At 44.6% G+C, this 23,274-nt stretch overlaps 1 protein-coding gene across 1 annotated transcript in view; it reads right to left on the reverse strand.

Moving 5' to 3' along the window:
• The window catches only part of LOC142311956 (uncharacterized), an 81,230-nt gene extending 71,681 nt beyond the window's left edge, over positions 1-9,549 (reverse strand). Inside the window, exons 1-6 of the mRNA XM_075350823.1 lie at positions 9,356-9,549; positions 8,905-9,049; positions 8,596-8,775; positions 8,390-8,513; positions 8,209-8,306; positions 3,317-3,407 (exon numbers count right to left, since the gene is read on the reverse strand). Of these exons, the coding sequence (XP_075206938.1) occupies positions 3,317-3,407; positions 8,209-8,306; positions 8,390-8,513; positions 8,596-8,775; positions 8,905-8,982 (571 nt within the window). The 5' untranslated portion in view covers positions 8,983-9,049; positions 9,356-9,549. The remainder of the gene's footprint in view (positions 1-3,316; positions 3,408-8,208; positions 8,307-8,389; positions 8,514-8,595; positions 8,776-8,904; positions 9,050-9,355) is intronic.
• Positions 9,550-23,274: the final 13,725 nt, after the last annotated feature.

The raw sequence follows: 23,274 nt of genomic DNA on the forward strand, positions 1-23,274 counted from the left end.
TATGTGCCTACGGTCCACAAGAAGCAGGTAAGAGGACATTGAGTAAACTCAACTATAAGCCGAGGAGGGCTTTTTCAACATAACAAATGTACTGAAAAAAATCGGCTTATACACGAGATATACAGTAATTATTTTTATTGGTATGGCTATCAATTTTAACCACTCAACGACGAATGATGGAAATAGCACGTCATAAGCAAGTTTCAGTTTCTGTACCATGATGTGCTATGTCTGTCATGGCTAAACTGTCACTGTGTAGCTGTTACTGACTGCTGCCTGGCACAGGAAGCAGTGCGGGGATCCATTTCAGCACTTCCCTGCACAATCAACGCCGGAGCTCAGCTCAGGTGACAGCCGAGCTCCTGTGTTAACAGCCAGGGACAGTGCTAAAACTACCCCAGGCTAATTAACCCTCCAGATGCCATGATTGATAGCGGGGCTCCCTCTCTCACCCCTATCGGCACGCGGATTACGAAATCACGGGGAACCAATGGTTGCCATGGCACTCGGAGGTCAAACAATGATCTCCTGGTTTGCCAGCTATGGTGGACTTTTAGGCCAGATTACACTGACAGGCAAATTGTCAGTGTAATCTGACAGGTCCCATGTATTGCAATACATGAGATCAGTGATCAAAATAATAAAAGTTACACTTATTTGGTATCGCCGAGTCCAGAACGACACAGTCTATAAAACTGTCACGCTATTTAATCCCTACAGTAAAGGCCATAAAAATAAACAAAAAGCAAGAAAACTATTGTTTTTTTCTAATACCTCTGAAATAAAAGTAGTATAAAATTCAACAAAAAAGACGAATGGAAATAAAAATGGTACAATGGTATAATGGTATAATGTTTTTAACATTATCTTGTCCCACAAAAAACAAGCTGTCATACTGCTCTGTCAGTGGAAAAATAAAATAGATACAGCTCTCAGAATACAATGATGCAAAAATGATACTATTTCTATAAAATAATTTTTATTGTGTAAAAGTGGCAAAACATAAATAATTATATAAAAGGGGTATCATTGTAATCATACTGACCTGAAGAATAAATCTGATTTTTAACTTTTACCACACTGTAAAAGGCATAACATTGTTTTGGTTTTTTTTTAATCTGAATTGTAGTTTTTTGTTCATTTTGCTTCCCCAAAATCGGAATAGAAAGCGATCAAAATATGTTATGTGCCCAAAAATGGAACCAATAGAAACGTAAAAAAAAACCCGTAAAAAAACGTAGTATTTCACTCTCACGGCTCAATACTCTAAAATTCTGTGACGCACTAATGCGTTGAAGATGCTCAATATACCCCTAGATAAAGGGGTGTAGATTCCAAAATCGAGTCACTTGTGGAGGGGCTCCACTGTTTTAGCACATTAGGGACTTGGCAAACGTGACATTGTTTCGGCTATTTATTCCAGCCAATTTTGCACTCAAGAAGTCAAAAAGTGATCAGTGATCCTTCCCTTCCATGCCGTGCCATGCACCCAAGCAGTAGTTATACACTACATATAGAGTATCGGCATACTCAGGGTAAATTGCCCAACAAATTGTATGGTGTATTTTCTCCTGGTATGCCTGTGAAATGCAAAATTTGGGTTAAAACATTTTTGTGGGAAAAATATGATTTTATATTTCTTCAGCTCAACAATATAAAACTATATGACGCACCTGGGGGCTCAAGGTGCTTACCATACATCTAGATAAAATAGATAAATTACTTGACGGTCTAGTTTCCAATATGGGGACACTTGTGGGGGGTTTCCAATGTTTAGGCACATCAGTGGATTTGCTGTCAATTCCAGAGAATTTTGTGTTCCAAGAGTCAAATGGCGATTCTTCCCTTCTGAGCCCTGCTGTGCAAAATTGCACAACAAATTGTATGGTCTATTTTCTCCTGTTACCCTTGTAAAAATGTAAAACTTCAAACTTTCAAAACTTCAACTTTCAAAAATTAATAATAATAATAATAATAATAATAATAATAATAATTATAATAATATATATAATTATATAATTTATGTGGTAAATGTTATTTATTAATGATTTTGTGTGGTATAAGTATCTGGTTTAAGGGCATAAAAAATAAAAGTTTGAAAATTGTGAAGTTTTCAAATTTGTCAAATTTTAGATACTTTTATAAATAAATACAAAATATGTTGAACTTCTAACGTGGAGAAAAGCAGGCACTCACCGGTAAATGGAGTTTGTAGAATTTATTCTTCAGGCATAAAGGGGTAGGGATGTGATGCACAATGACAACGGCGGCCGTCTCGCACCTGTTAACAGCGCTTCAACGCTTTAACCCGTTGAAGCGCCGTTAACAGGTGTGAAATGACTGCCGTCGTCCGTGTGCATCACATACCTATCCCTCCTCATTATGCCTGAAGAATAAACCCTACAAACTCTATTTACCGGTGAGTGCCTACTTTTCTCCACGTTAGAGGTTAAAACGTATATTGAACTTTGCGAAGCACCATGGTGAAAAGAGATACTCGAGTAATCGTGGCCACTGCAACATGTGACTAATGAGAACCGGCTTCCATAACAGCAACAGCGCTTGTGACGCTTAGCCGTGCAAAACGTAGAATTGTGCCCAGTTGTTCTTTCTTTAACAGACATTTTTTCCAACAAAATATGTTGAAACGTTCCAGTGTTATTACCTCATAAATTGACGCTAGTCAGATTTTAAAAATGAGGCTCGGTCATTAACGTACAAAGTGTCTGTTACAAATCGGCGCTGCCGTAGCTGCAAGCAGCCTGCTGCAGTTCCTGCTATGCCCAGGCGCCTGTAGCTGTCACATGCTACGATATCACTAACGATGCCGGATGTGCCAACATCTCGTTAGATATATCGTAGCGTGTAAAGGCCTCTAAACACCACCTTTATCCTAATCCGTCCCCCTGTAACAGTGTCTCCCTCCTTAAGGGGTTAAGGGCCTAAAAATATGAAGTTCGAAAATAATAATTTTTTAAAATTTTTATCAAATTTCCAATTTTTTTTATAAATTAATGCAAAACATATCAACCTAAATGTACCTCTAATATTAAGTAAAATGTATCATGAAAAATTAATCTCAAAATCACTGGAATATGTTGAAGCGTTCAATAGTTATTACCACATAAAGTGACACTGGTCAGAATTGAAAAATTTGCGTCTCTCAGGAAAGTGAAATAGGCATTGGTGGTAAGGCATGTTTGAGGTGTAAAAATCAACATAAAAAAATGCATTGTAACAGACCAAAAAAATTCAACACACAATTATGCTATCAGAAGAATCTGTAACGTCTATGAATGTAGTGGTCACTACTCACCTGTGCGGTTATTTGTAGGAATCTCCTCTTTACACCGCTCATCACCCCTCACATATGTCTCTGTAGTATTAATATGGGTCAGATCTTTACCCTGAAACAAATATTGTAGACGTCAGACAGATGGAGAACTCATGTGAAATGATTAAAAAACACAGATACAATAGTAAATGAACATTGCGACCAATAATGACGTTAATCTTGCCTCAGGCACTTTAAGTGGTCATGCCCCCTACTGGTAAGTCATACTAGGGATATGTGCATTCAATGTCTTTTACAGGTGGATTCTGCCTGGTACCTATCTGATGTAAAAGCTGAAGGAAAAGATGGGGCAACGTTGCGCTGCCGTGAAGAACTTATCCAATCCAAGTTGTAAAATAGTGTTTTATTTGTCAACGCGTTTCTGCAAATATGTTCGCCTTCTTCTTTTCTGATGACATCAGTAGATATAATGATGTCCCATTGCAGATTGCAGATCCTTTTGTTCTCTAAGAGACAAACTGCAGCCTGACATTTCTTGCAGCAGTTCTCTCATTGAAAACAAAGGAGAGCTAGGCAGGGTTAAGGCCCCGTCACACATAGCGATGTCGTTAGCAAGATCGCTGAAACGTCACAGGTTTTGTGATGCAAAAGCGACCTCGCTAGCGACTTCGCTACGTGTGACACATAGCTGCGACCGGCCCTTGCTGCGATATCGCTCGCCGATCGTACCTGAACGTCTTGGTTCATTTTTTGATTGTTGGTGTCCCACTGGGCAGCATGCATTGTTGTATTTGACGCTATAACAACGATGAGTGACCTCATTGGCATGCCTGGGTGACAGAGTCCCAACGACAGTCGAGGTCGTTATATGGATCGCTGTATCGTTGCTGCGTCGCTAATTAGATCTACCTGTTTGACAGATCACTAGCCATCATGTAGCGACGTACCAGCGATCCTGACCAGGTTATATCGTTGTCGGGATCGCTGGAACATCACTACATGTAACGGGACCCTTAGGGTGATAAGGCTAGAGTCAGGCGAGATAGCCATCAGTCAACAGCTATCTAAAGTGTATAGCTTCTTTAGGCAAACACTTGTTTGGCTAAAATATCTGGCCTCATTCAGACAGTTGTATTTTCAGCCTTTGTGTTGTCTATATGTGCATTGAATAGCATACGGACCCTAGAATGACCTTCTATCAATACATTAAAGATTACTATATCAACATTAATACAGGATAAGAACCACCTTCAGGACTAGAAATGTGCGAACCTGAGGTTGGTTTTTCGAACCAAACACCAAATAAAAAACACAGGGCTCGGGTTCGGATTTCGAATGCTTTACGTGTGAACATAACTTGCACGAGCATCGCTGTGCTCAGGTACGCTTGGTGCTCAGCCCTCAGCAAGCAGCTTGCAGTATTTGAACGGATTGCATTGTGGCTAACAACATCCTGATCGCATGTAGTGTGCATCACAAAAAAAAAATTAAAAATGCCCGCCCACACTCCCACGGAAGTGATCTGCTCATGGCTGGCTGTATGTGAGCAGAGACTCAAACTGCTAATCAGAGTTTACGAAACTCCTCATGCAAGGTTGGGTCATGTAAAGGTTCGGTTCGTTTGCTGCCAGGGAACTAACCTCCACAGGTTCGCCCATCTTTAATGAGGACATACATTCATAACCACAACCACCAACAGAACATAAATACAGTGCCATAATCATCATCAGTATGTGAATACAGTTTCAGCACCAAGAGTACATGAATAAAGCTACAAAATCACCATTGGTACGTTAATATTGCACCAGAACCACAATCAGGATGTGAATATAGCACACGAACCACAATCATGAATCAGTACCAGAACCACCTTCAGTACATGAATACAACACCAGATCTACCATCAATACATGGATAAATCACCAGAACAATCAATATATGAATGCATCTGAAGAACTATTGTCAGCACATAAATACAGCATCAGAACAACCATCAGTAAAGGAATACAGACCCAAAACCACTACTTGAATACAGCAATCAATTGCAATGCCAGGTGAGTCTCCAGAATACTGTTACATGGCATGAACTTGCAACTACTATGTCCTTAACAATAATAATAAAAAGATGATGGGATTTTTAGTTACCAATCCATCAACAGTATTGAATAGACGCAGGCAGTAGTACTGTTAAACATTTAAAGAGTAAGCTAAAGAAACACTCCAGTTTTTTATTCATTAAATGTATGTGTACAAATAAGTGAGTAAAAAATACAGAAGTGGAGACATGTTTCTATTATAGGTTTCCTCTGAATGTTCCACACCAGATTTTGGCTTACAAATACCGAGGTAAAATACTCAACATGGCCTCAGACCCAGGTACTTTAGAGTCGACATCTATTCTGATTGGAGTTGTTGTCATTCCTGTTTGAGTCATCTGGTCCTCCTGACACCATAATGACTTTTCACATCCAGAGTTCATTTCTGCAGGGTTTCCTCTTCTTCTCTGCTCCAAACAGGAAAAGTAGGCGTAGGCAAGGTACCGATGCGCTGCCCATTGAAGGTATAGGGTACGCTAGTCAGCGAATATTACTTTTACCTAAGTCCACAGGTTAATAAATCGCAAATCAGTTTTCGGCTCTGGACAGGAGCCTTGGTCAGGCAATTAAATAATCTGTTTAAATGTTAGTTTTGGCGTTAAAAATCACAACAAAACATACATTTTTTTTATCTTGTGTAGATTGAATATAAAAAGCATTTGGAAATTATTAATAACTTAAATTTTGTTTATTAGATAATAAGTTGATTAAAAATAGTGTACCCTATACTTTCCTTGGTCAAAGCTACCTTGCCTAATCCTACATCCACTGTTAACCCACTCACATTCTGGTGCCATTTCCTAAGGGAATTATAATAACAAAGAAGTCACGGTGCACTCAGACTTCAGTCCAGCGTTTATTTTTTCACTTCAAGGATACAACAGCAGATGAATCCATGTTATAGCAGGGGAGGGGGAGCGGTGAGGGAGAGCTCTTTGGACGACGACCGTTTTTACGCCGACCAGGCGCTTCTACGGGTCCACTTAGTGGCCCGTGACTTCTTTGTCATTTGAAACTTGGACCGGTTCCTGGGACTATACACGGAGATTAGCACCGGTGTCCTGCCTTACTCCACGTGGATTCCTGTGAGTACACCTTTTCCTGCTACTGTGTTGTGCCGCTATTCTGTGCATTTTCTGTTGTACGACTAAGGCTAGTTTCACACTTGCGTTGAACGGCATCCGTTGCATTGAGTTGTGTGACGGATGCAACGGATGCGTTGCATATAGTGGCACAACGGATGCAACGGATCGTACAAAACAACGGAATCCGTTATAGCTTTTTTTTCTTGACTTTACACATCTGGTCATGCGCAGTTGTGTAAAGACGGATGCGTTAACGGAATCCGTCAAATGGCGGATTCTAACGGAATCCACCACCAAATACGTCCATTATAAAAACAACGGACGTCGACGGAATCCGCCGCTCTGCACCATTTTAACGCACGAAAAAACGTTACATGCTGCGTTCTTTCCGCCCGGCGGAAGCAACGCAGCGGCAGCCAGCGGAAGCAACACAGGTTCATCAGTCGCAATCCGTCGTCTATACAAGTCTATGGGAAGCAGCGGTATCCGTTAACGGACAACGATTGCGACTGAAAAAAAAAAAACGCAAGTGTGAAACTAGCCTAAGGTAATTATAAGCCTACACAAAACCTGTGAACTAAATGTAATCACAAAAAAAAAAAGAAGAGAACTATGGCTAAAAATTTATTTTTCAGTTAATTAAAAAAGGATTAAAAAAGGGATTACCTCAATAAGGCTGCTTTCACACATCCGGTTTAAGCCGTGCGGCTCAATCCGGCTGTGAAACCTATGCAACGGATGTGGTGAAAACACCGCATCCTTTGCATAAGTTTTTTTACATGCGGCCCATCCGTTTTTTGCTGCTTGCGGCACGCTACTGAGCATGCGCAGTGGCAAAAACCGCATGCGGCGGCCGGATGCGGTTTTTGCCGCATCGCGCCGCATCCGGCATCCATAGGGATGCATTGAGAAAAGCGCCACATCGGCCGGATGCGGCGCGATGCGGGTTTTTTTGCCGCACAAAAAAACATGCCAGGCAACGTTACATCCGGCTGCTGCATCGGCTAAATCTGCCGCATGCGGCAAAAACCGGACCGAACGCAAGGCCATGCGGCACAATGCGGCACTAATTAAAGTCTATGCAGGAAAGACGCAACCGGCAGCAAAAAAAAACGGTTGCGTTTTTCCTGCAAAGTGCCGGATTGTGCCGCATAGCAAAAGCCGGAGGTGTGAAAGCAGCCTAAGAGGGACAATATTGAAATATTAGAATGCCAGTGCTAAAAAAACCCTCAAAATCCCATACACAACCATGTATACCCTAGTGACCAAGCCCTCATGACATAATTCAAACCTCCTGCCAGCATGTGAAACTCAGACTATATAAATGTATAAAGAGTAAACACCTCGAAAAAATATCGAATATGTCAGTGTCTGTGTCCCATTTTCACGCATTTCGCCTTGCTTCTTCTTCCAGACCTCCATAAGATACTTTTTTAATTCACTGAAATAAAATTATATTACGTATCTTTTATTCTTTTCTGTGATTACATTTACATCACAGATTTAGTGTAGGCTATGTTTTGCTATATTAATCCTAACAAAATCATACCTACGATTTCTTACTTTCCACTGTGTCTCCTGAGTATCACCAAAATCGTACCTTTCTTACTAAACAGGAAAGAAACATGTCTCTTTTATAAAACAGTCAGTGTATAAAACAAGACTGAACACAAGACGTTCAGAGCCGTCTACACATCATAGGGAGATTTCATGACACCTTCTCTCCATCTACCTGATCATCCTGAAAAACATTGGGATTTTCTTGTTTACAGTCCTGTGGAAGAAGAGGACGGGGACATCTCTCTGGTGTTGTCCTCTCACTGGATAGAACTGGAGGAAACACATACAGGGACTGAATTCATTATTTACATACAGATTATTATAGGCCGTGTGTATTTAGTCCTGTCTATTACCTGGTGATGTGAGGGGCTGGGGAACCTCCATCATGACGCCCTTGTACAGATCTTTGTGTCCTTCTAAATACTCCCACTCCTCCATGGAGAAATAGACGGTGACATCCTGACACCTTATAGGAACCTGACACATACAATGATACCGTCATCCCCCGATCCCTTCATAGCGTTACTGTATAATGTCCCAGCATTCCCAGCAGTGTCACCTCTCCAGTCAGCAGCTCAATCATCTTGTAGGTGAGTTCTAGGATCTTCTGCTCATTGATGTCCTCATGTATCAGGGGGTGAGGTGGCGGCCCCGTGATTGGGCTCAGGGGTCTTCCCCATCCCTCAGACACAGGGTCCTGACAGCGCTCACTAGAGGTCTTCTTCATTACTGTGTAATCCTGGATATGGAGAGACACATTAATATATCTCACTACAGACATTTCCAGAGTCCTCACCTCTCCAGTTCTGTCCATCTGTTATTCCCATAGATAAGAATGATGTAATGTGACGTCATCAGAATCTCTCACCTCTCCAGTAAGCCGGAAGAGGATCTCTAGGGTGAGGTGTAATATCCTCTCCGCCATCTTGTCCCTGTCCCTATCCATTCTTGATGGGTCAATCAGGAGAATTCTCTTATATAGAAGATCTGAGAGGATCCGATATTGTAGGGACCTGAATGAGAAGAAGATGACGATGCAACATCAGAAAGATCCCATGTAAGAAATCTCCGGAGCTGTGACCGACTTCAGATGATCACTACATCCAGTCCTGGCCCCGTCCTGCTCCCGGTATAACACACAATATACTATAGTCACACACAGAGATTTATCACAGAATATCTCCAATCCAGCACCAAAAACACAGAAGAAATATAAAAGGAAAATCTAATTATGTCTTTTAGAAAGGAGCAACACAAAAACTGTTAGACAGAAAGGGGTTAATGCCCCCTGCTCCCAGTAATGGGAAATCTCCACATACCTCCTCCTGCAGAGCCACACACTGGATATGGTTGAGCCTAGAATGTATGGGCTACTTCCAGGTTAGTGGGCATGACCAGCTTGGTTGGGGGTGTGGTGGTTTCCTCCCATCCACGATAATCATGCAGGGCAGGCTTCGTCCGCCTGCACCCCACCATCTGGGGGTCTTATCCCCAGACCCCCACTTTTATTATAAACAACTCCATGCCCCACGTGGACTTAGAAAAAAAATGTTTATTCTGACTGGAAAACATCCGGCTGTATTTTGAACACGCCCCCTATCATGTGACAAATTACATTTATACCTGGAAGGAGGCCATACATTCTAGCATCTACCACAGATATGTGGCTGCTCTGTGCTTACAGGACCTGTGATGATGTCACATGGAGGGGAGGAGTCAGGGGTCACATGATCATCTCAGTGCACCCAGAACTGTCTGCTGTGCTGGGTGAAGTGAAGTTTATGTGTCGGGTCAGTGTGTGCAGAGCGGAGCCGTGTATGTATGATGTGTACAGATTAATGCAGGGCAGGCTTGGCCGGGGGAGCAGCTATTTCGGCCTCTCTGCTAGAAAGCAGGCGCCAGTTCTGTACATTTATATACAGAATATATACAAATGCCGGCAGCTGCATATATCCCTCCGTCACATACAATAGGCCTGACAGGCACATCTCTTTTACTTTCATTTCTCCTTCCTCACCAGATTGTGAGGAAATCCCCTCCCTCCAGGTAGTCTCCTGTCTCTAGCAGCTGTGTGAAACCTCATACCACAGTTGGATTGCAGAGCTTCAGGAGGACAGATATAACTGCGCTAATCTCTCAGGCTTATTGTATGTGAACACGTCACACTCAATAAGGTTGGTATTTTATGTTTTTATTCATCATATGCTCTGCAAGTGTAATTTTTCTGGGGAAACTTCAGGATCTAATTCTGATTGAATATGTGTTTAATAGTACTTAAGGTACCTTAAAATTAAGTTTGTTTCCTTAAATTTTCTTTGTAGAGTTTTTTGACAGAGTCGAACTGGGCACTATTTGGCGGGAGTTTTGAAATGTTTGTATTTCAGAGTTATTACTTTTATGTTAAGTAAATGGGGTTTTTTTGCACCTGATTATGTGTAGTCTCTTTTATGAAGGTCACTGATCACTTTTAGTACACTCAAATTGCAAACATTAGATATTATATGTATTTTTTTAGCCTGCGCCTGACAGTCACATTGTATGTGAACTCGTTAGAACCGATATTGTATGTGACGGAGGGTTAAGTATTGCAAGCGCTCCCACACCGGGTGCAGGTCGTCTGGTCAGCCCAGCTCGCCGAGCCGCTTCTGGGGCCAGATAGGAGTTTGTGAGCAGAGTAAATGAGGTGTATTAATTAACGTGATGCAATCAGGTTCGCAAAACTAAGAAATTAACAACTGAAAATAACCTCTTAAAACTAGTATTAAAGGGGTGGTTCACTCATATTTTTTATTTTCTAGATCAATATTATATTGAGAAACAAAGTTTCTCTCAAATACCTTATGTTGGCAATAGTGCCTGTGAGAGGCGCTCTTGTAGACCGCTGCTCCCGCTCCGTGACCTTGGGGATCTGGTGACGTCACGTCAAGTTTCTGACACCGCGGCCGGCCGCAGTGTCCGTGAGTGAGTGATCCTGCAGCTCCGCACAGGCAGTGCAGGCAGTGGAACGGAGGGATCTCTCCTCTGTTCCCTGCCTGCCACCTTTCTCTGTGACACACGCGCGCCCTGATATTGTCAGTATGGCGCGCGCGTGTCATTTGAAAAGTTCCCGCCCGGCAGGAGAAGAAGCTGCAGCAGCCGGGCCCGTACGGAGAGAAGCAGCGGCGGGGCTCCTAGGAAAACAGCATCTCCTCAGCCTGGGCATGTGAAAGAGAAGCAGCTCAGCGGGGGGCTCGTATGGAGGTGCCTGAAGAGGGGACAATAAGAAGGGAGAGGTGAATGGTTACTAGTAACCTGCGGGGACAATGGTGGGGGGGAGGGGGAGAACTGTTGATAAATATTTGGGGTGTAGTGGTTTAGTATATGGGAATGTAGTTTTACAGGTGTGATATATGGGGGGGTGTAGTATATAGTGGTGTAGTTTTATAGGGGTGTAGTGGTGTAGTTTTATAGGGGTGTAGTATAATACAGGTGTATATAGGGGTGTAGTATAATACAGGTGTATATAGGGGTGTAGTGGTGTATAATACAGGTGTATATAGGGGTGTAGTATAATATAGGTGTATGTAGGGGTGTAGTGGTGTAGTATAATACAGGTATATATAGGGGTGTAGTATAATACAGGTGTATATAGGGGTGTAGTATAATACAGGTGTATATAGGGGTGTAGTGGTGTAGTATAATACAGGTGTATATAGGGGTGTAGTGGTGTATAATACAGGTGTGTATATAGGGGTGTAGTATAATATAGGTGTATGTAGGGGTGTAGTGGTGTAGTATAATACAGGTATATATAGGGGTGTAGTATAATACAGGTGTATATAGGGGTGTAGTGGTGTATAATACAGGTGTATATAGGGGTGTAGTATAATATAGGTGTATGTAGGGGTGTAGTGGTGTAGTATAATACAGGTATATATAGGGGTGTAGTATAATACAGGTGTATATAGGGGTGTAGTATAATACAGGTGTATATAGGGGTGTAGTATAATACAGGTGTATATAGGGGTGTAGTATAATATAGGTGTATGTAGGGGTGTAGTGGTGTAGTATAATACAGGTATATATAGGGGTGTAGTATAATACAGGTATATATAGGGGTGTAGTATAATACAGGTGTATATAGGGGTGTAGTATAATACAGGTGTATATAGGGGTGTAGTGGTGTAGTATAATACAGGTGTATATAGGGGTGTAGTGGTGTAGTATAATACAGGTGTATATAGGGGTGTAGTGGTGTAGTATAATACAGGTGTGTATATAGGGGTGTAGTGGTGTAGTGTAATACAGGTGTATATAGGGGTGTAGTATAATACAGGTGTATACAGGGGTGTAGTATAATACAGGTGCATATAGGGGTGTAGTATAATACAGGTGTATATAGGGGTGTAGTATAATACAGGTGTAGTATATAGGAGTGTAGTATAATACAGGTGTAGTATATAGGAGTGTAGTATAATACAGGTGTATATAGGGGTGTAGCGATGTAGTATATAGTGGTATAGTATATAGAGGTGTAGTTTATTACAGGTGTAGTGTATAGGGATGTAGTGATGTAGTATATGGGGATTGTGTGTGTATATATATTATATACACATGCTATATATATATAATATATATATATATATTATATTATATTATATTATATTATATTATATTAGAACCGAGTTTATTATATTAGTCCGGCCCTCTAAAACCATCCCAATTTCTCATGCGGCCCCATGGGAAAATTAATTGCCCACCCCTGATCTAGACAATAAAAAATATGGGTGAACCACCCTTTTAATGCACAAGAACTAACAATACCTAAAAGGAAAAAAAATGGGAAACACCTAAAGAAAAGCAATACAGTGGAAAACTGCAAAATTTTAGTTATGCTGGAGAACAGTAACATTTCTTCCCTTTATGGGAGGCATGGCTTCTTAAACGCTACAAACCTTCACATACTTCACATTACGACATATAAAACCTTTGACACTGTAAGGCTAGGTTCACACTTCCGTTGTTTTGCATCAGTCACAATCCGTCGCCTTGAGGAATTACGGTATCCTGCAAAATATTTTGCAGGAATCCAGTTTTTCCCCATAGACTTCTATTAGTGACGGATTGCGACTGATGATGCTGCGTTGCATCCGCTGCGTCGCGGTCAGTCGTTTTTTAACTGACCGCCGGGCGGGAGCAACGCAGCCTGTAACGTTTTCTGAGCAGCGCAATCCGTAGGATTTTGCTGCGCATGCTCTCTCTGGCTCCCTGCACCCGTAACCAGGATACACATCGGGTAACCAAGCAATGCGCTTTGGTTAGTTACCCGATATTTACAGTTACCTGTGCATGGAGCCAGCGCTAAGCGGTGTACACTGGTATCCAAGATAAATATCGGGTAACCAAGCAAAAAGTGCTTTGCTTTTAGTTGCCCGATAGTTACCCTGGATACGTGTGCAAGGAGGCCGACACTTCCCCACTCGGCTCCGCCCCCTCCCGCACTCCGCATGTGTACACACACACACACACACCACACACACACACACACTTGTCCCCAGCCCTGCAGTCTCCGCGACACTGACGTCCTCAGCGCCACGGCCCTGCTCGGCTCCGCCCCCCTCGCGCTCCGCCCCACACACACAACGGAGTCCGACAATGATTTCTGTTCTTTGTCATCCGTACAACGTACATCATGTACGTACATCATCGTCAAGCAACGCATGTGACTGATGCAAAACAACGGAAATGTGAACCTAGCCTTAAATGCATAAAACATTTGCTTTCAGCATAAGACATTCAGTTCGGGCAATAAACATTCCTTTTTCAATAAAACTTTCACTTTTGCATAAAACTTTCACTTTTGCACCTTGCATCGCTCCGACCAAGTGTAACAAATTTAGCAGCAACAATAATATGGGGGATATGCCCTGAACCCCTAACGTAAGCTCTGGGCGTGCTCAGAGCATTCCTGACCCTGTTTAATTTCTTCAGCACGCACAACAGGTTTTTGGGTCATGTTAATTCTGGTATGGAGCACAACATAACATTATACTTTAAGAGAAACACTTATGCAGCTTTATTAAACTATGTACATTAATTATTTACAAGACCCAGGGGGACCCGTTACTCTACGGCGGTGTTCCGCTTTGAGACCTTCGGGGTCTCCTGTATGTCATGGACATAACAGTTTGGGTCCCCTGGTCACAGGACCTGATGGTTCACCGGCAAACGCATATGTCCTTCGCCTGCCTGGGTATTCCGCAACTAGGACCCAGTGTCTGGGTTCCCTGTTCACAGAATGCAGTCTTGGTGGTACTTGTGGTGTTGGAAGCAAGTCTCCGGTCCTATCCGATCCCTGAGCAGCACTCCGGTGTACTTTCCTGTAAAGGTTGGATGGTTTATCATATCACTCCTTCTCCCATCACTGTGCTCCAGGTGCTGGATTTTCCAGCACTGGGCCCCCCACGGACCCGAGTAGTCCATTTGTGACATTGTGAGAGTCTCTGCCATGGGGTATGCTGTGAACAGGCTACGCAGTCCTTCCCCCGCAGACGCTCAGCGGGTGCAACTTCCCCGAGCACTGCGGCAACCACGCCGCTCCTGAGGTGCAGGGCATCGAGACCTTCAGGCCCTTCAGGCGTTGCGGCCTCGATGGCTGCAACAACTTGGTCTTCTTTCTTCATTGACATATTCAGCCAATTCGCCTGTTTTCCGCTAGCAGGACTTCTTTTCGAACGCTTCCCTGGGCTCCACCTACGATGGCACGCCACTTCTTTTCCTGCGTTGCTCAGTTTATGTCAACTGTTGTTTTCAATGCTTGCATTTTCCATAGTCTTTGAGGTGCACAGTACCCGTGGTTGCGGGCACAAAATCCTGTTTCATGACGCCAAGTTGACGTGCCCACGGGGTCTTGGAGGGCATTCATCACCGGGCCGGTGTCGGTATGGGATGTCACATCAGCCTTGCCCGGTTCCATGACCCCTGCGGTGTCAATAAAAGGGGGAATGGGGTGTGGAATTTGTATTTGTGACACTACCTGTGGGATGCAGCTAATATAGGAGCCACCACTGCGGGAGACTTCCTATGGGGCAGATAGTGACGCAGCTAGTTGGTGCATCTCTCCACTGGAAGAGCTTATGCCTCAGGGAGGATGTTAGGAGTAGTAGTCGCCTATGGCGCAGGGGAGCGACGATGGGACTGCCGGCAGTGATGGGACGACAGAGGTTGCAGTTCAAGTTCTTTACTCGCTGAGATTACACCGCCTTTGGAGTGCCGTGCTCCGCTCTTATGGGCTTCAGCCATACCCAGATAGTTCAGAGGTCAAGGCCAGTGTTTCCTTCTGTGTGTCCTTTATGGTGGTCTTCCCTCCACCCCAGTTCCTGGGCTGTGGAACGGGTCACGGGTGCCTGCTGCACTCCCAGCGAACCCTGGGATCCCCCTTCTTCCTAAGACCCGGGTCGAGCCTCCAGCTTCGGACCACGGGCCCCTTTCTATTCTGTCACTTCTTCCTGACGTCTCTCCTGAGTCCGACCTGGCGTGGACCCCCGCCTGGTGCTGATTTCTGAGTGAGATGGCTCCTAACTTCCCCTGAAGGTGCACCACCCCCCGGGTTGCTAAACTAGTGGGCAAGAGATCCCATACCTCGTGATGACCACCCCGGCACCTATCCTAGCCCAGTCTGAGTGAAAGAGCTGCCGTGTTGTGTGTTGAGTATGTGATGGTGGTTTACCGGTAATGACCTCCTCCGTATCCAAGATGAATACTGCACCCCGAGTGAGGTGCAGTACCCTGTGGCGCTTGATGCCGCAGGGGCGCCACACATCAAGGAGGGACCAGATCAGGTGCATTAATGTCAGAAGAAGAAAAAATATTCCAAGTAGCAGAAGAAAATCTTCTCTCCCTGACACGCCGGCATCTTAAGGTATCAGAAAACATCATAGAAGACTATTTGAGTCATTGTGTGTTTAAATCCAAGAGCATGAACTCTAAATTGAAAAAAATTCAGTCAAGTCTCTGTGGCATGGGGAATTACAGAAATAGACTTATTCGTTACCAGAGAAAATTACCAGTTGGAGAAATTATTTTACCTAAACTTAGGGGGATTCCAAAATGGGGTTTATACCCTTCTATAAAAGTGCAATTTTCATCTCGCCTACGTCTTTCCCCTGAACCCGATGATATTGAAGAAAATTTGAGAGGAGGGAGCCAGGGTCATATTGATTGCCCCTTTCTGGCCAAAGAGGGCTGGTTTTAAATGGCTCAGGATTATGGCAATATCGGACCCCTGGACAGAGGCATATAAGGAAGGGGGGGCAAGCAAGGCATTCTCTAAGGGTTCAGCCATAAGGCTGCTTTATATGGCAGTCCGAGGTGTCTCCTCTGTGGCTGCATTTACCGCCCTTGGGACTGGGAGTTGGTAGTTCTCTCAGCCAGTTGTCAATCTGACAGCTGGCACTGAGAACGTGCAGTGCGCCTGCTCCCTGTGATGAATTGTACTCTTGTGTTTCAGACTCGAGTAGAATTGAAGCACTGACTATTGGCACTTACTGCTCAGGGTAACGTCAGCAATGTGATCAGATCAGTTGATCAACCTGCTGACGTCACTCGGTGGCCCTACAGAGGTGTAACCTTGGTGCCAGGTGCTAAAGACACCGAAGGCTTAGTGTAATGAGGGTGAGGAAGATTTGAAGACACAATATGGGATCGAGGAAGGGTGGTGTGGGTATGATATGGGTAGCTGGAGAAAATTGAAGACACAATATGAGAAGCAAGGGGGAGATTGGGTAGGATATGTGTGAGGAGAAAATATTGTTATACTCACAGGGCAAGCATTGGGTTAGTCAGTGGGTCTACTGGACTGAAGATACTGATCACTGGCCTGGAGGAGCAAACTGCTGAGTCTTCAAGAAAGACGAGGAGACGATAGGCACACACTGTAATAATTTCAAATTTATGAAATGATTTATAATACATCTAACTAATAGATTGAGGCAGGGCATACATAAATGCTGACATAGACAAGACTATGTACAGTACAGACTAAAAGTTTGGACACACCTTCTCATTCAAAGAGTTTTCTTTATTTTCATGACTCTGAAAATTGTAGCTTCACATTGAAGGCATCAAAACTATGGATTAACACGTGGAATGAAATACTTAACAAAAAAGTGTGAAACAACTGGAAATATGTCTTATATTCTAGGTTCTTCAAAGTAACCACCTTTTTGCTTTGATTTCTGCTTTGCACATGACCCGCCCCGGGGCCGTGGGGTACTTGGTTCCGGGTGTTGGTTAATGGGATTATGTCACGGGGGCCTGTGCCCGGTTCCATGGCCCTGGTGGTCACTGAAAGTCAATAAATAATAAAAATTAAAAAAAATAAAAAAAAATAAAAATAATAATAAAGAAAATAAATAAATGTATTTCGTGACGCCACCTACGGTTCCAGTATGGTTACTGGGGCTGCAGGTCAGACCTCTGGGGTGATGGTTAGGCAGCCAGTTGTTTACGCTTCCCGTAGGTGAAGCGGGATCCCCAGGGCAGTTTTAGTAGTACACAGATATGGCGGCCGTTTTTCCTCACAGCCTTTTCAACTGTCACTTTAGTGCAGCAGCTTATGGCTCCTCAGATGAAGAAATAAAGTGCGTCACACCAATTCATTAACTCTGACCACGTTTTACTTGCAGGTGTTAAAAAGGGGTTCAGTTTCTGATGTTACAGTTTTTGGGTAATCTGGGAACAGTTTAGGATCTCTGCACCAGGTCAGTTGTGTGGCCTCCCTGCTGCGCTATGTTTCTCCTTGGTACTAGGCTGCCTGTAGCTATACCTTGTCCCTCTCTCACTGTCTTCACCTGTATGGCAGGCGGCGGGAGCTTCTCTAAGGGGCACTGCTGTACTCACTGCGGTCCCTAAGCTCTGTGTAGCGGCTTTGCCTTCAGGTGCTGCTGCAGCCAGGAGATCTGCAGTCTCCCTGGCCCCCAGTCTTTATTGCTGGGCAGATTAGATCCCTCACAATCTCGGATGCCGGTGTCCGATAATCAGCGCTGTTCCTTGGGGATGAACTGGTCTGGCTCCACCTCCCCGGTCTCTCCTCTTTTGCCTCACTCTTGATCCCTCAGGCGGTCACACAGTTACTTGTGCAGGCTAAGCACTGCCCTCTCCATTTTGATGTCTTCCCTCACTCTCTGCTCGCACAGTCTCCTTTTCTCCAACTGTCAACTGTCTCTCTGACTCCGCCTCCAAACCTGGATTTAAAGGGGACCTCACCTGAACTCGACTTGTAGAGCTCCCCCTCCAGGCTTGGAGTGGAAATGTTATATGTGGGATTACCTGATGTGGAGATCCTTCCCTGCCCAGGTACAGGTATATTTGTGGCAACTGAACCCTGGGGTGCCACATTCCCCCTTAGTTAAATTCAGTACTCCTGGACTGGAAACACAAACTTATAAAACATTAGCAACAATAAAGAGTAGTACAAAGTCTTAAAAAATAAAAATTACAAAAACCAATAAAACAGAAAAATGCAGTCCTTCCGCTGCAAAATGTGAGTATGGTATATATAAGAAAGTTTTTGACCACTACCAGTTCTGTGGTCCATAAAAGTTCAAGAAGATGCAAAAGTTCATGCAAAAAGTCCTGCAGGCTCAACACGCTTGACGGTTACAAATTTACTTAGTTGCAATAAACAAACAAAATATTTTTACATTTTACTAACTACTACACTTTCTATTTAATATTCTTCTATATAACGGGACGGGGGCTGACCAAAGTTGCTACGGCTAGACCTACGTAATGCCTGTGTCACAACTGGTCGGTGCAGTGTACTGGTACCTAGTGCTGGTGCTATGCGTGCACTATCTACTAGTCTGCATGAGGATCTATGCAATATTGGTATGCGTGAATGTTGTCTTAGTCTTACCATAGGACTGGCAGGATCCCCAATAGCAGGGTTCTCTGGTTCTACTGCGACAGGTAGTTCTTCTGAAACGTTGATCGGTTCTTCCAGTCTTTCTGGGACTTCTACTGGTTGAGCGCCAGTCAATAATAGTATAATTATAGCTCCATTGTACTGAGGCCAACTTTCAGGAAAATCACCAAGTACTGTTATTATCATCTTCTCTTTCTTTTCCTCTTTAGGTTGAGGTATACAGGGGATTACTTCTTTTTGCTTCAACTGTTCAGGACATTTTTTTAAGGTGGTCTCTAGAAACTGCCGCTGACGTTTTTCCCTTATCCTTGCTGATTAAGCAGATTTTCTTGTTGTCAAATTTAGAGGGCAATACTGTGTATGGTTCTGCTTCCCACTGGTCATCAAGCTTATGGGTCTTTCTTTTTCTTTTTAGAACCATCTCTCCAGGTATTAAAGGAGCAGCTGGTGCATTCTTGTTATAATCTTTCTCTTGCCTTTCTCTAATTTGGGCTAGGCTTCTTTCTACGAACTCCTGTACCTTTTTGTACTGCTCTTGGCGCTTAGTGTCCCAATCAGCTTCAGGTGAACTGGTTTCAGGAACAACAATTCCCATTTCTAAGTCAACTGGTAACTTCCCGAGTCTTGCTCTCATCAAGTATGCTGGCGTGCAATTGGTGGAACTCACAGGGATGTTGTTGTACATGTCCACTAAATCAGGCAACTTCTCAGGCCACATGCTTCTTTCTTCCAAGGGCAAGGTTTTCAACAGGTCTATAACCACCTGGTTCATTTTCTCACGCATGCCGTTTGTCTGTGGGTGATTCGGTGTGGTTCAGATTTTTTTACATCCATACAGGTTGCAAAACTCCTGGAACACTTCAGCCTCGAACGCAGAACCTTGATCCGTCAACACCTGTTCCGGGTAGCCATGTGGTCTGCAGAAGTAGGCTTGAAAGGTTCTCGCTGCAGTTCTTGCTGTCAAGTCCTTTACAGGTACTACCACCAGAAACCGGGAATAGTGGTCCACCATAGTGAGGGCATACGTATAACCGGATCTACTGGGTGTCAATTTCACATGGTCCAAGGCTACAAGTTCCAGCGGCTGCTTGGTGACAATTTGGTTGTAGTGGAGCTCTTTGACTGTCACGATCCTTTCTTCTCAGGTTGCATGGGCCACAGTTTCAGCACCAGTTCTCAATGGTAGTTCTCATGCCAACCCAATAGAATCTGTTGCGTAACAGTACCTCAAGCTTCTTCCACCCGAAGTGTCCTGCTCCGTCATGGTACGCCTCCAGCACCATCTGAACATCATCTCTCTTCGGTACCACTATTTGCCACACCCTCTCATAGGTTCGGGGGTTGATGTAATGTCTGCATAGCCTACCCCTGTAGATGAACAATCTGCTCTTTTCCTTCCACAGATGCTGCGCTTCCGGTGGGGCATCTGGGCTAAGACTTGAGTCTGGTTGGATTATTAGCTCTTTAACTAGGCGAACAGCCGGATCGCTGTCTTGCGTTTCCTCCCACCCGTGGTAAGGTAACGGGTTCAGCGTGGCCTCTTGACGTTTGCCTTTAACACCTTGGTTACACTGGGATGCACTGTTGCGGTGAAAAGCCGGCAGCTCTATCTCTTCTAGCTCATCCAAGTCTTCTCCTGCATCTGGTAAATGGGGCATTCTCGACAATGCATCAGCGTTGGCGTTTTTGCGGCCTGCCCGATATTTGATGGTGAAGTCATAGTTTGACAAACGGGCCATCCATCGCTGCTCTAGTGCACCTAGCTTTGCGGAGTCCAAGTGAGTAAGCGGGTTGTTATCCGTAAATATGGTAAACTTCGCAGATGCCAGGTAGTGCTTGAATCGTTCAGTGACGGCCCAGACTAAGGCCAAGAATTCCAGCTTGAACGAACTGTAGTTTTCTGGGTTTCTCTCAGTAGGACGGAGCTTCCTGCTTGCAAAGGCAATTACACGTTCTTTGCCATTCTGCACCTGCGGCAGCACAGCTCCCAATCCCACATTACTGGCATCTGTGTACAGCACGAATGGCAGATTATAATCAGGGTAGGCCAGGATTTCCTCACCGGTCAGGGCCCACTTCATGTGCTTGAAGGAGTCTTCTTCTTTCTCACCCCATTCAAATGGAGGGCCGGAAGTCTTGCCCTTTTTGGTCTGGCCTACCAGGAGATCTTGCAAAGGCGCCGCAATTTCCGTGAAGTCCTTTATGAACCTCCTGTAGTATCCTACCAGCCCCAAGAACTGACGCACCTCTTTGACAGTTGTTGGCTTTGGCCAGTCTCTGATAGCAGTGACCTTTTCAGGGTCTGGTGCCACACCATCCGCACTGACCACATGCCCAAGATACTGAACCTTATGCTTCAGCAAATGGCATTTTGAAGGCTTTAGTTTCATACCAAACTTTGACAATGCTTCAAACACCTTGGCCAGGTGCTCCAGATGTTCCTCATACGTCTTGGAATACACGATGACATCATCAAGATATATCAGTACAGTCTCGAAGTTTCGGTGCCCCAGGCAACACTCCATCAGCCTTTGGAACGTGCCCGGTGCATTGTAGAGTCCAAACGGCATGCTGTTGAACTCACACAGACCCATCGGCGTCGTGAATGCGGTCTTCTCTCGATCTTCTTCTGCCATGGAAACCTGCCAATACCCACTGGTAAGATCTAAGGTGGAAAAGAAATTAGCAGCTTTCAGTGTAGCAAGTGATTCCTCAATGCGGGGCAACGGGTAAGCATCCTTGTGTGTTATGCGGTTTATCTGCCTATAGTCAACGCACATCCTCATTGTGCCATCTTTCTTACCAGGACAAGTGGCGCTGACCAGGGGCTACAACTATCTTTTATTAACCCTAGCTTCCTTCATTTCCCGTAACATATCTTTAGCACACTGATAGTGAGCTGGTGGTATAGGCCTGTATCTCTCTTTTATAGTTGGATGGTCTCCCGTGGGTATGCGATGGTGTACCCCTTTTATCCGCCCAAAGTCTAATGGATGCTTACTAAAGACCCGTTCATATTCCTTCACCACCCAATAAACTCCGTGCCTTTGGTAAGAAGGGGTGGAATCAGTGCCGACATGCAGCTTCTGACACCAGTCCTCCAGCTGTCCCTTGGAGCTGTTGTCCTCCGCCTGGTCGGACGGGGTCAAGGGTTCCACTGCCTGAATTGAGTTGTTGTTGACAGTGAACAACTTGGCAACAGTAGCATATCTGGGTAGCTTGACCTCTTCCTCTCCACAGTTTAAAACTCGTACAGGTACCCTCCCTTTGCGTACATCAACTATCCCCCTGGCTGTCAGGACTGTGGGCCTACTATCTGAGTACATGGGCTCTAGCATTGCCTGGTAATCCTGCCCTCTGAGGCCTATAGCTGCCCGACACCAAATCATCACTTCACTTCTTGGAGGTAACACAATGGGGAATGGGTCGCTTACCTGTACACTGCCGATTTCTCCACCAGACAACTCTACCTGTTGTCTCTGCAGAAGGGCTTTGATTTCTTTCTGTAGGACCCTCTGCTGCCCGATGCTGGCAGTTTCTGCAACATGCTGGAGCAAGAAAAAAACTTCTCCTAGACAATTTTCAACAACATTAGTACCTAATATCATTGTTGGATTTCTTTCACGACAATCAGTATCCACCACAATAAGTCCTTGGCCCTTTAACTCCTCCCTCCCCACCTTTATCGTCACCTCCTTGTACCCTACTTGTGATACCGGCTGTCCATTAGCAGCATATATAGTAAGGTCTGGGTCTGGGCGAGTGAGCTCAGAATCGGCCCAAAATCTTTTGTAAAGGATATGCGGGATTGTCGTCACCTGTGAGCCAGTGTCCAATAGAGCAAGTGTGGGAATGCCATCTAGCACGATAGATAGGAATGGTCGTCCTCCCACATATCTATCGCGCCAGTTCGATGGGCCTGGTTGTTTTATTCCTGGTGGCCGGCCCGCTGCCCCAGGAGTCGCTGGTTTAAAGGACATGACCTGGCAAAGTGGCCCGCCTCGTTACAACGGCGGCAGATAGGTTGTCCTGACGAGTCGTAGCGGTCGTTGGGTCTTCCTCTGGGCGGTGGGTTCCTCCTTCCTCGCATCCAAGGGATGTCCTCAGGGCTGTCAGCTAACTGGATCCTCTCTGACGACTGTGGTTTCTGCTGGAGTTGCATGGCCTTTAGGAGCAAGGCCACATCTTTTGTCAGCTGCTGTATCTGGGAACGCAAGTCATCAGAGGCACCAGGTATTACAGTCTGTCCATTGATTTCTGCTGGAGTTAAGGAAAGAGACGCCACCTCTGAGGGAGAGGTGATGGCTTGCCGCGGCTGAGGTGCGGGGTCTG

The sequence above is a fragment of the Anomaloglossus baeobatrachus genome, chromosome 5 (assembly GCF_048569485.1).
Source record: "Anomaloglossus baeobatrachus isolate aAnoBae1 chromosome 5, aAnoBae1.hap1, whole genome shotgun sequence".
Lineage (NCBI taxonomy): Eukaryota > Metazoa > Chordata > Amphibia > Anura > Aromobatidae > Anomaloglossus > Anomaloglossus baeobatrachus.